We start from the raw sequence: 12,941 nt of genomic DNA on the forward strand, positions 1-12,941 counted from the left end.
GGAGGGATACAGGTTGAGGGAAAGGAGCCCAAGGACCAAGGACCAAGGGAAGGATGGGGCCCCAGATCAAGGACGCTGAGAAGGGGCTCGGGGAGTGGGTGCAGAGAGTGCAGGAACAGGAGGGGAGAGTCGGGGTTGAGCAATTGTCCTGGGGCTGGGGTGGGTGCAAGGCAAGGTGGAGGATGGGCACAAAAATGGGGTGAGGGCCAGAGCACAGGGTCGGGGGGGGGGGCGGAGAAGGGGGACAAGGATGCGGCACAGGGTCAGTAGTAGAAGAGTGGGGTACAGATAGAGGGAGATGGAGCACGGGGACAGGGTGAAGGGACAAGGGCGGAGGAATGGGCTACAGGAACAGCGGTGTGGAGATGCGGCACAGGGACAGGAATGGAGAGACTGAGGTTGATGGTGTGTGCCCAGGGGCAGGGTGGAGGGACAGGGATGAGGGCTAAGGTGAAGGGACGCAGGGCACAGGGCCAGCTCCTCCTTCTGGTGGGCACTCTCCCACTCTGAGTCCAGTGGCCCGAGGGGCCCTCACTCTTGCAGCAGGACAATCCCCTTAGCAGGGGCACCACGGGTTCTCCAGAAGTAAGTGATGAGGCCCCAACACCTTAGGCCCAGACCTGTGCAGGTCCTCACCCTTGGCCCCCAGGGCTGACCTTCAAGGCTTTCGGCCTCCTGTGATAGTCAATAAAACCGACCTTTGTCATATCATCTCACTTATGAGAGGCTGACTGCCCCTGGTCACATGAGGTGGAGCCAGTTCAGCCTCTAAGACCAGCCTCATGTTGGCCTTCAGACTGGTCTGGGTCATCTCAAGTCTCTAGCTGACCCTGAGCTGACGAATATTCCTTTAAGCCAGGTTTCTGACTCATTGGGCTCCCCTGAGCCCTTCCTGGGCCCACTTTCCCCCTTGGCCTTGGGAGTTGGTGGACCCCAGCAGACTGATGAGCTTCTCCTTGGACTGTAGAAGTCGGGGACTTCCTCTCTCTGGACCTGGGCGGCACCAACTTCAGGGTGATGCTGGTGAAGGTGGGCGAAGGCGAGGCCGGGCAGTGGAGCGTCAAAACCAAGCACCAGATGTACTCCATCCCCGAGGATGCCATGACGGGCACGGCGGAGATGGTGAGCTCGGGATTCAGCGGGGGGTTCATCACTGTCGGAGCCCCTGTCTGAGGTGGGAGGAGAATCCTTCCCCCACCCCCTCCCACCTCAGAGGGAGCTAAGCAGGCTGAGGAGAGGCCTCCGACATTCTGCACTAGACATGGCCCGTTCGCTCCCAGGACATCATCTGGTTGGCCAGCGTTGGAGGAGCTAGCAGGTTGAAGGGGAGTAGTGGCCTCAACTACCATGGGGTAAAAACCCTGTCCCATTTGTCCAAAGAGCCAACATGTGGTGACTAGAAATGGGATCGGACACACGTGGTCTTGCGGTTGCAGTCCGCCCAAGCAGCCAGGCCTGCTGACAGCGTCAGAGCCAGAAGAGCAGCACGAGTCTTTAAGTGAGCTCTGGAGGAAGGTGGGCGTAGAAGGGTGGCACTGCAGGCCCTAGCCACCTGCCAGGCACCACACAGAACCCAGTCTTCCTGAGGGAAGCGTTTCAAGACAGGCAAAGGGCCCACAGCACTCCAGTCCTCGCTGCACTCCCGGTGAACTGTCTGTCCAGGGACCAGAAGGGAAGCAAAGTGGGCATAGTACGGCTGGCACACACCTGGGTTCCAGCACCCAGCACGTGACATGGTCCCCAAGCAGAGGCTGCTGTGAATGCCCAGTTCTGTGGATAGGACCACAGGTAGAGACCGGAGAGAGCCTGGTTCTCCACGGGCCAGGGTGGGATAGCCGGGAGACCTGGCGATAGCAAAAGAGCTTGGGTCCTGGGCACAGAAATGGTAGTCACAGTCCGGCCTGAGGCTGCTTCTCACTGGGTCCAGTTGGAAGGGCAAGGCTGACAACCCAAGACCGTGGCATCGGGCCCAAGGCCTGAATCTCCACAAACTGGACATCAGGAAAGAGGAGCCACGGACAGGCGTGGCGTTCAGTGGCAGACACAGAGTCAATGCCTTTCTGGGACCTGTCGCTCCGCACTGAGCCCAGTGGGGTCGTCGCCTGCTGGCACACCCTTGGTGGTAAGAGCGGGCCTCTCCTGGAAGTCGACCTGGGTTTGCATCTTCCAGCTCTTTGACTACGTCTCCGAGTGCATATCCGACTTCCTGGACAAGCATCAGATGAAGCATAAGAAGCTGCCTTTGGGCTTCACCTTCTCCTTCCCTGTGAGGCATGAAGACATCGACAAGGTAGGACCACGGGGAAGGGGGAGTCGGCAAAGAGGTCCAGCATTTGGGGACCCTGCCTACTGGGATGTGGCAGTGCCAAAATTCAATCATGCTGGCTGGCTTCAGCAGCCACGCGTTTCATCCAACAAACCCCTTGCCACGGTTCATGCCAACCCTGGACCTTATCTTTATTCTGGAATGCTGTCTCGAAGCTCAACTGTCCAGAAATGTCTTCAAATAGAAAGATTTTAAAACGAGTTGCAACCTAGAAATGCAGAAATATAATGTATTCATGGAGGATTCTCTCCAAACGCTCCTCCATTGTCACTACTCTAAACCCTCATTTCCTCAACTGGGACTCGGAGCTGCATGTCCCTGTGGTTCCAGGTAGCTACCTGTCCCTTCACTCCCTTCCCCAAACGAGTGCTGAATGAAAGGCCCTACACCCGTGACCACCACACTGGCCAGCAGCGGCCTCTGAGGGCCCTCCTATTCCCACAGGGCATCCTTCTCAACTGGACCAAGGGCTTCAAGGCCTCGGGAGCAGAAGGGAACAACATTGTGGGGCTTCTGAGAGACGCCATCAAACGGAGAGGGGTGAGATGGCATCTTCACCTGCCGCTGAGCTGCCCTGGGCCTTCCCCCTCCAGGCACTTCTGTTTCTGTCGCTATCTCTCTGTCTCTCTCTGTCTCTCCCTCCCTTCCTCGCTCCTCACCTGTAGGTCAGGTCCAAGCCTTCTCCGCCTGCCTGGAGGACAGAGAGGAGGCCCGAGATGCCTCCCCACTACATCGCTGCTGCCTCTGTGCTCCTTGGCAGGACTTTGAGATGGATGTGGTCGCGATGGTGAATGACACTGTGGCCACCATGATATCTTGTTACTATGAAGACCACCGGTGTGAGGTCGGCATGATTGTGGGTAAGCATCCTTGCTTTCTCCCTTCCAAGGGAGAAATTTGTGCATGTCTGTGTGTGTGTCTCTAACAGGCTGCTCACCTCAGGGCCAGCGCCTCCACCTTACCCTGCTCCAGGCCCTGCAGGGCGTGTCAAAAGACTCAGATGGTGTTGACCGGCAGAGCAGGGCCTTATGTGCTGAACATAAACCCCAAAAGGACTGGGTCACAGGAAGGCTTGAGGCACAGCTAGGGGACAGGGAGGGGGTGTCATGTGAGTGCAGGTTATTTATTGGTAGGGAAGCAAGGCAATCACTGTGTCTGACTGGCATGTCAGTAGCCTGTCTACTGCATGCATCAGAATTTGTAAAACACTAATAGTTTATCTGCTAAATCGACATAGCCACACCAATGTGCCCAAGTGGAAGAGGGTAGTCCAGAGTGACACTCTCCTCCACAGACTGTCCCCCAATGATGGCCAGCCTCCTTTCCCTGCTGGAACAGAGACAAGGGCCACCTGTGACTTTGCCCAGCCCTTCCTGAGGTCGCAGGAATAAGCACTCACTGAGGAGAAGTCCTCAGGCCCCTGGGAAGCCCGGGGCTCTGCTGGCAACAGACATGCCCACGTTTTCTGGATGTGACGTCATGGGTACCCAGACAGGGTTGAAATGATTTTGCTCCCATGGGTCCTTTAGAGCCACCTTTAGCAGACTGTGTCTGTCATCTTCGGATTCTATCTCTAATTATACTCCCCTCCCCTACACACAGAAATTCACATCTATACATATGTGTGATGTAGGTATATACATGTGTATATGTGTGTGTAGCTTCAAAAACTACATGGAAAATTCCATTTTTTAATTCCATTTTCCATGAACGTTTTGAAGCATATATATACACATATAAATATTTATACCTGCGTAAATAATATAATAACCTATTCCCATTGAGCCCATTCTGACTCATAGCAACCCTAGTGAGAGAGCAGAACTGACCCACAGGGTTCCGGTGCCTGTAATCTTCATGGAAGCACGCTGCCACATCTCTCTTCCCTGGAGCCCACTGCACTCACGCCACTGTCTTCGCAGTTAGCAGCCTCGGGGCTGGCTTGCAGGCCCTCTCTCTTCTTGTACACACACAGACACACACACACACACACAGAGAGAGAGAGAAACCTGTGAGAGCCGGAACCTGATGAAATTACCTGGTTTCTCCAGATCTCACAAGGTTTCCGCCATTGACAGGGTGTGGTCTTACACTTTTCTATCGCTCATTTTGGTGGGACATATTCAAGTGTCCCTTCTGACCGGTTCCTGCCTTATACTGCTTCTGGATTTCATAAGTTTGATGATAAATAGATGATTTAGATCCTAACAGGACCTCCTTTTCTCTCTCCTCCCTTGGTTCTTGCATTTTTTATCTTCCTTCTGCATTTGAGGTGAAGCTGTCTTTAAGACCAACATCTGAACAGCTAGCTGCTCCAGGAGAGCCCCTGGCTGTGCCCCCACAGTCCTTCCAACCAGAGACGTGCCTCCCAAAACCCTTCATGTGAGCTCTTGCCAGGTCAGGCTCTCTGTCGTCCCCAGGGAGACCCTCCACAAGCACAGTTGGCAAAGGGGATGGTGGCCTGTGGTTCACATCTGGCACCCAAACAAGAATGCTTAACTTTTGGATACAGTCTTTCTGACCTTTGACTTGCTCAGGTGGCTAGCCAGGCTGGTGGAGGGACTTGAATTAGCGGACCCAGATATCTATATAGTCCCACTGGATCCTTGCTGTGAAGGGCTTCACGTTTGACTTAATGGTCTACTGCCACCATTTGGAAATTCTTCATTTTTGAACCAGGGACCCATGTGTTTACTTTGCCTGTCCTGTATTGCCTGTAGTCACCTCCCACAGTTCCCTGAGGACCCACACTGTGTCTTCCTTACTTTGCGGTGCAACTAAGCACAGACTCGGACAGAGAAATTCCCGTGTTCGTGTGTTTGTGTGTGGGTGGGGAGGGGGTAGTGTTCAAAACAAGGGTGGTGCCAGAAGGAGAGCAAACAAGACTGTCTCCACAGTTATTGTAACTCACACTCAGGTTCCTCCCCTCAATTCTCCCCATGACCTCCTAACAGGCGGGGCCAGCATTACTTGCCCCTCTTAGGGAAAAGGCCGCACTCCCAGAGCAGTGGGACCTACCCACACACACCATGGACCCTGGTCTCCAGTGACAGCCATCTCCCGTTACTCCAGGCACCACAGGGAGAGCCCTGTGACACAAACAGGACAGTGACAGAGTGGCGGGAGCTGGGCAGGAACAAGACCTGCTGGTGGGGTACACCTTGTAGACACAGGGTTCTGGGGAAGGTCAGTCCTCACCCATAGGTGTGCTGCCCCTGCCCCGTTCCTGGGCACCCAGCCCAGCGGGGGTGGCCCAGCCAGGGGCCCTGACACGGCTCCCTGCTGCAGGCACAGGCTGCAATGCCTGCTACATGGAGGAGATGCAGAACGTGGAGCTGGTGGAGGGGAACGAGGGCCGCATGTGCGTCAACACCGAGTGGGGTGCCTTCGGGGACGCGGGCGAGCTGGATGAGTTCCTGCTGGAGTACGACCGTGTAGTGGACGAGACCTCCATGAACCCCGGTCAGCAACTGTAAGGACCAGTCCTGCCCCAGCCCTCAGCCCCAGGGCCTGGAGGTGCTCTGGGCCTCGGGGTGGCTTGGAGCTGCAGGTGGCATCCTGCCAGGGAAAGCACTTGTTTTATAACAGCCTGGGGAAAAGTGTAAATTGACACTTCTTGGATAAGCTGGCTTGCTATCCAGACTGCTCACCCTCGAGCCACGCAGTGTGGGGCTGCTCCTCTGCCAACAGATTTAGCAGATTTCCTCCAGGCACTAGCAGAGTCAGTCTTTGAGAAGCCCACCCACAAAAACAACGACAATGACAAAACCCACCGCCATTTCAGTTTCGCCTCATGGCAACCCTGGGTAAGGTTTCGGAGGCTACACATTTTTACAGAAGCAAATAGCCGCGTCTTGCTCCTGTGTAGCAGCTGTTGGTTTTGAACCACCAACCTTGTGGTTAGCAGTCCAATGCTTAGCTGAAAGTGGAATTGTGCATAACCCAGAGTTCTTCCAATTAAATGTCCCCCCACAGTCATAGAGTCAATCTCAGGATTTTATGGAATTCTAAGGGTTCAGCGACCACAGGCTGGGATTTAGTCCTCTCAGAGCTTAGGAAAATAGTTCTGATATCCGAGGAACCCTGATAGCTTAGTGGTTAAGTGTTGGCCTGCTAACGGCATGGTCAGGAGTTGGAAACCTGCAGGAGAAAGGTGGGACTTTCTACTCTGGTAAAGAGCTACCATCTCTGAAACTTGGCTGTGAGTTTTGAGGGTGTTTTTGTTTTGTTTTTGACATCTCAGCAAGGAGATGGGTTGACACGGTGGCTGCAACAATGGGCTCAAAAATTATGATTTCAAGGACGACGCAGCACTGGGTCGTGTTGCCTTCTGCACTGCATAGCGTGGCGATGAGTCCAACCTGACTCACGTGCTAAGCTATATGGGGTACCTGGGAGTCCCATCTATGCCAAGCATGTCCTGATTGTTGTATTAGCTTCATCTTTTATGCTCATACACTTCTATTGGGTCCGTAGTAGTCAATGCATCTCAAAATTATGTTTATTTATTTACTGACCCTCAACTCTGAGCTGAGGTCTCAGGAGATCTCACCGAGCTGTGGGGTCCTGCTCACCCCCTCCAGCCTTGTCCCCACCCGCTTCTTGAATCTCTCACTCGGGCGCCGACGACGGGCCTGATCAGGATGACCCGGTCCCCTCCTCTACCCAGATACGAGAAGCTCATCGGTGGCAAGTACATGGGTGAGCTAGTGCGGCTAGTCTTGTTGAAGCTTGTGGACGAGAACCTGCTCTTCCACGGCAAGGCATCCGAGCAGCTTCGCACGCGAGGCGCCTTCGAGACGCGCTTCGTCTCGCAAGTGGAGAGGTGCGCAGTGGGGCCCGGAGCCCGCGGCAAGGGCCCAAGCAGGTAGAGGGGTGGGGGGTCTCTGGAGACCAGGCGACGCCCTACCCCAGCCCCCAGAGACTCACTCTTCCATCCTCGCAGAGGCTCCGGCTGCTTTGTTGTTGCCTCCCCACTTTTAGAGAGGCGATCTGGGGGCTTACAGGGATGGCATTTGGATGGTCTGTGGCTCCCCAGCCGGGGTTGCTTTGCGCAGAGGCAAGGTAGGCAGGGGACGCCCCACTTTTTAAGGGTCTCGGGAAGCAAACCCCATCAGGGTTCTGCTGGCTCAATCCCAGCCCCTGGGGCTCAGACCGACACCCCCTACCCTGCTGGCTGGGGAAAGCGCAGGCCCAAGGGCCTAGGAGGCTGACCCTCACCCCCACCCCACCCCCATGGCCCTGCAGTGACACAGGCGACCGCAAGCAGATCTACAACATCCTGAGCACCCTGGGGCTGCGCGCCTCGGCCACCGACTGCGACATCGTGCGCAGGGCCTGCGAGAGCGTTTCCACGCGGGCTGCGCAGATGTGTTCGGCGGGGCTGGCGGGCGTCATCAACCGCATGCGCGAGAGCCGCAGCGAGGACGTCATGCGCATCACCGTGGGCGTGGATGGTTCCGTGTACAAGCTGCACCCCAGGTGGGTCCCGCCGCGCAGGGGAAGGCCAGCGGGCCCCTGGGCCCTCCTCCCGACAGGAGCCCACCCGCACGCATGGGTCACTCGCGACCCTGCCCCCTGGGGGTGGGGGTGGCCTAACTGTGACAGCTAGCTTAGTTATCTAGTGCTGTTATAACAGAAATCCCACAAATGCGTGGGTTTTAAAACCAGAAATGCATGTTCCCGTGGTTTCAGAGGCCAGGAAGTGTAAATTCAACGTGCCGGCTCTCGGGGAAGGCGTTCCCTTGTCGGACTTTGGAAGGTTCTTGCCTCTAAAGAAACCATTTTGGTTGGGCTTCTTTTGTCCCTCATCTCTGTTTCATGCGATCTGCCTTTCCGTTTTAAATCTCTTGTAAAAGGTCATCCAAGACATTTTTACACGACTCCTGCCTCATGAACATAACCCCCAACTCATTCTCAAATCAGATTATCACCGCAGGCAGAGAGGTTAAGATGTATGGGGGGCATCTTTACCATATGCAAAACTCCTTCTACCCATCACCTCTTCCCAAAAGCTCTCAATCAACTGGGAGTGCGAAATCTCATCTGAATCACCTCCACAGCAGACTGTTCTTTGCTTCTAACCCTAGTGCCTCCGACTCACTGAGGTTTGATCTAACAACAGATCATGTAACCACACCTGTGTTGAAAATCCCATCAGAAAATCCCATCATGTGCTCCTCAGTGTATACCTTTTTATTTCACTTTTCACGGAGCATTTGACTGCTCAGGGCCAAGGAGAAACCTGGGACACCCTGCAACATTCTCCACAGCTGAGTCCGATCTCCAAGTGCCCCGCTTACAAGTTCTACCTTCCACCAAGCCTCTGAGCACGAGTCCAACAAGTGGTAGGCCCCTGCACCAGCAGCATCTCGTCTCCCCCTTCACCATTCACACGCTCATCGCTGCCTCTAAAGCTCACCAGAAGCACAGTTAACGTCCGCCTCTCTGGCAACATTGTGCTTCGGGGACCACACGTATTCTCTAGGACAATAGAGATTTACTCTATCACCAGAATAATTGTTGACATCCATAATCCTACCAAGTCTCCTTCAAGACAATCTAGGCTTTCACTATTAGGGATCTTAAAAACTGCCCATTATCCAAGTCTAAAATTACTTGGACATTTTTTGGTATCTGTTAGCGTAGCATCTCATTCATGAATGAGATGAATTTGGTTGTATATGATGGGGGTGGGGGGAAGCAAGCAAGGGGTGGAGTGTTATGAATTGAGTTGTGTTCATAAAATATGTGTGGTCTAAATCCTAACCTCTATGCCTGTGGTTAGCATCCCATTTGAGAATGGGTTGTCCTTATCATGTTATTGAGGGCAAAAGAGTGTCAGATATTGGGAATCAATCTCTTTTAAGCTATACCAAGCAAGCAGAGTGGAGATGGTGAAGAGAAATTGCACCCCATAAAGCTTGCCCGGGAACACGTTCAAAGAAACAAGCACCTTCCTGCAGAGCAAATGGAGACAGCCTTCCCCTGTCATTCTTATTTCTAGCCTCCTAATCTGTGAGAAAATGTGGTATTTCTGTTATAGTGGCACTAGATAACCAAAACAGGTGCCCTCCCAAGCTCCCTTGCAGCTCACAGGAACCCTTGTTCTTCCCCTTACCTTCCTCCCTGGCCCCGCTGTAGGGGAAAGGCCCTGGCCAAGGCTGGCTCCATTCCCTAGCTTTACCCCTGGCAGCTAGAGCGTGGGGAGGTGGGGGCTGGGAGGGAAGGGAGGAGGCAATGGCCAGGTCTGATTCCTTCATCCTCAGCTTCAAGGACCGCTTCCATGCCAGTGTGCGGAGGCTCACGCCCAGCTGTGAGATCACCTTCATCCAGTCTGAGGAGGGCAGCGGCCGGGGGGCAGCCCTCATCTCTGCCGTGGCCTGTAAGAAGGCCTGCATGCTAGGCCAGTGAAATCAGAGGTCCCAGGAGGCTGTCGGCCCTGCTGCAGACCTACATCACAGGTACCCCAGGTGCTCCCAGCCTGCACTTGGGCAAGACTCCCCACCTTGCAAGGACCCTGGAAGCCTCCCATACCCACTGCCACCCACCGAAAGATGGGAAGGCGCCACTGAGGAGTCAGGCAAGCCTCTTCCATGAGTCCACTGAATTGAAAGCTCATGGGGGAGGGTGTTGGGATGAGCAGGAATACAGACATCCCCACCCTGTCCCTGGAGCCCCTCACCTTGCTTGAACCCCACAACCTACACCAGAGTCACTCACTCAGGACTGCTGCTTTTTTTCCCCTCCCTCCTGGAGGCTGTCAGTCCACCTTGACCCCTGCTAAGAAAAGAAGCTGCTGCTCTGGGCACTGCTAAGGTCTGGCCTCCCTGGGAACTCAGCCTCCATAGGGAGGCAGACTATGGCTAGGGGCTCCTCATCACTGTAGTTCTCATGTGTGGTTCAAGAGGCCCAAGAAAGCAATGATAAGGGAGGCCTCGCTGGACTGTGGAAGCTCCCAGGCCATGATACCGACAAGAGGCTTAGAATCATTGGCCCGCCTCTTCCCCTGTTCCCATCCCTGAGAGGCTTGGCCTCATTTACTGTCCTGAAACGGACCCTCACTGAAAGTGCCTAAAACCCATGCCTGAGGGAGGATGCCAGCTCCCTAGGTGTGGTATCAACATAAGGGGAGGAATCATCTACCAACTCACCCATCCATAGGCCTGGGAGCAGCTTTGGAATGGAATCCTTACATCCTAAACTAAAGCCTTGGCCCACTCAGCTTCCCCAAGGGGAAGCTAGACTCTCTTCTCACTAGACCTCTCATGTGCCACATCGCCCTCTCTGTGTCCAACCTGTGACTTTGCGTGTGTTGTTGTTATTGGGGGGGTTTTTAATTAAAATTTTTAAAATTTCAAACATGGCTTTATCAACCATTCTTTGGCTCTTGTGCATAAAGACCATGGGGAAGAAAACATGAAAATATATGATCTTAGGCTAGGTTCTCTAGAGCAGTGAAACCAATGGTGTGTGTGTGTGTGTGTGTGTGTGTGTGTGTGTGTGTGTGTGTGTGTAAGGAGAGAGAGAGAGATCGAGTTTCATTTCAAGGATATGGCACATACAATTGTAGGGGTGGGCAAGTTCCAAGTCAGAGGGTCAGATATTAGGCTGGAGGCTTCTGACTTTTGTAACTGATGAATCCAAGATCGGCAGGAAGACAAGTTTCTTCCTGCAGAGGCAAATGAATCCAAGGTTATCAGGTCGCTGATCATTCCCAGGATCGGCAGGCAATATGGCAAGCCAATGGCTCAAATGCAAATAACTGAAGGTCAATAAGTTAGACCCAGGATCTGGACCCAACAAAAGGCAAGCAAGCTTTTACACAGGGTCTACTTATATTGGAAGCAGGCCACACCTTCCAGGAGGTCTCATCATGGGGCACTACTAAGCCTTAACTACCAACCCACTGAAAATCCTGGTCGAACCAAATGGACACCAAGCTTTTATTATCACAGAGGGCTTCACGGCCACTTCTATGGGCCTCGCTGTGTTCTGGAATTCACTGCCCTTTCTACTAGCTATACCCTGAGAAGTGTGATCCGTGACCAACTGGAAGCAGGAACAGACATGAGAGGTGGGGTAAGAGACACCGGACAGTCCACAGTTTGCCTCGTACAGGACAAAGCCCGTGAGTGTGTTGACTCCTCAAGGTCCTAGGAGCACAGGGCTGGATGTTGCTCTGCACTGGGGACAGGACTGCCCCAGACACTGTCCCTCCTGCTGCCTCGCCTCACAGCCCCACTAATGTCCCCCTGGAGTCTGTCCTTCTAGATTCCCAAGACTGTACTCTTTTGGAAGTAGAAAACCTCAGCTTTGTCCTACAGAGCAGCAGGCAGTTTCAAACTGCTGACCTTGCAGTTAGCAGTCCAACGTGTAACCCACTTGGCAACCAGGGCTCCTTCTATTTATAGTTAGCCAAGCCAAATTGATTAGGTAACCTAGTGTCATTTTGCACATGGGCAGAGTCACACTGTGGGGTGAAGAACAGGAGCCCTGTTGGCACAGTAGGCAGACCCTTGGCTGCCTCCACAAAGATGGGTGATGGAACCCACCAGTGGCCCCACAGGAGAAAGTTTGACAGGTCCGGTCTCCATAAAGATTACAACATCGGAAACCCTGCTGGGCAACAGTACTCTGTCCTGCGTGGTGGCTGTGAGTCAGAATAGACTTGCTGACAGTGAGTTTCGGTTTGATTTTGGTGTAGGGTAGCTATCCTTGATTAGACAAGGAATGGGCAATTGATTAGACAAGGAATGGGTAAGGGTAAAGAATTGCTTTTTATAAAAGAACTCAGTCTTCTTTGGAATTTATAAGTAATTGAGGTGCCTTTGTTATCTATAGATTTATAGACCACACCTGAAGCTTGACACAAATGAGATAGCTTTTTGGTGGGTGCTGGCCAGGCTAGAAAGACTACCCTGTCCTCGGGGATGGGGTCAGAATTCAATCAGTCATGCCTAGGTCATGGGGCCCCAGTAAAAGCTCTGAACACTGAAACTCCAGGAGCATTCTAGTGGATGAAACGTTTGCTCTCAGAAGGGCGATGCACCTTCTTTAGGACAGAGAAGGTCTACCTTAGGAGCCCTCCTAGACCCTGCTCTGCATGTGTCCTTTCTTCCTGTCTTGATTTTTTCCTTCATTGCATATCTGTAATTGTAAGTAGAGCACTTTCCACGGACTTTTGTGGGTTGCTCCAGTAACTTACCAAACCCAAGGGTGTAGCAGGAGCCCGTAAGTCTGTGAACCCTTGAGCATGGAACTGGCATCCTGAAGAGATGGTGGGAAACCCTCAACTTGTCACTAGCAGGTCAGAAGTCAAGGGATCCTGGGGACCCTCAAGTGTGTGGTTGGCATCTGGATTACCTGCAGTCTAAAGGACTGTGTCCATTAACTTTCGAGGCCTGACATCGCTCTGGGTGGTTAGCATCAGTGAAAGAGGTGCTATATCTGCAGCTGGTGACAGAAGCAAGAAATGGAAAATGGGGATTTTGTGCTGATTTTTTTATTGTACATATAAACATAATTTTTAAAAATCATTTTATTTGGGGCTCATACAACTCTTATCACAATCCATACATCCATCGTGTCAAGCACATTTGTACATTTGTTGCCA

General features: G+C 53.2%; 2 protein-coding genes across 2 annotated transcripts in view; both read left to right on the forward strand.

Moving 5' to 3' along the window:
* The window catches only part of LOC101638924 (hexokinase-4), an 8,403-nt gene extending 1,289 nt beyond the window's left edge, over window positions 1-7,114 (forward strand). Inside the window, exons 3-8 of the mRNA XM_045286294.1 lie at window positions 968-1,122; window positions 2,171-2,290; window positions 2,771-2,866; window positions 3,087-3,186; window positions 5,615-5,788; window positions 6,996-7,114. Coding sequence (XP_045142229.1) covers window positions 968-1,122; window positions 2,171-2,290; window positions 2,771-2,866; window positions 3,087-3,186; window positions 5,615-5,788; window positions 6,996-7,036 — 686 coding nt within the window. The 3' untranslated portion in view covers window positions 7,037-7,114. The remainder of the gene's footprint in view (window positions 1-967; window positions 1,123-2,170; window positions 2,291-2,770; window positions 2,867-3,086; window positions 3,187-5,614; window positions 5,789-6,995) is intronic.
* A 45-nt stretch (window positions 7,115-7,159) lies between these two features.
* Window positions 7,160-10,687, forward strand: LOC123521259 (hexokinase-4-like). Its single transcript, XM_045286351.1, has 3 exons — window positions 7,160-7,390; window positions 7,574-7,807; window positions 9,595-10,687. Exons 1-3 carry the CDS (start codon window positions 7,335-7,337, stop codon window positions 9,737-9,739), a joined length of 435 nt encoding a protein of 144 aa, XP_045142286.1. The 5' UTR covers window positions 7,160-7,334; the 3' UTR covers window positions 9,740-10,687.
* The last annotated feature ends 2,254 nt before the right edge of the window (window positions 10,688-12,941 follow it).

Source organism: Echinops telfairi, unplaced genomic scaffold (genome assembly GCF_000313985.2).
Source record: "Echinops telfairi isolate 266 unplaced genomic scaffold, ASM31398v2 ScPeMD7_7;HRSCAF=31, whole genome shotgun sequence".
Taxonomy (NCBI): Eukaryota; Metazoa; Chordata; class Mammalia; order Afrosoricida; family Tenrecidae; genus Echinops; species Echinops telfairi.

Bases quoted from the DNA above. Each gene is read 5' to 3' on its own strand.
- LOC123521259 (XM_045286351.1), top strand. From the start codon at position 7,335: ATGGCATTTGGATGGTCTGTGGCTCCCCAGCCGGGGTTGCTTTGCGCA. The intron at 7,391-7,573 runs GTAGGCAGGGGA...ATGGCCCTGCAG, and splicing joins TTGCTTTGCGCAGAGGCAAG to TGACACAGGCGACCGCAAGC. The intron at 7,808-9,594 runs GTGGGTCCCGCC...CTTCATCCTCAG, and splicing joins GTGTACAAGCTGCACCCCAG to CTTCAAGGACCGCTTCCATG.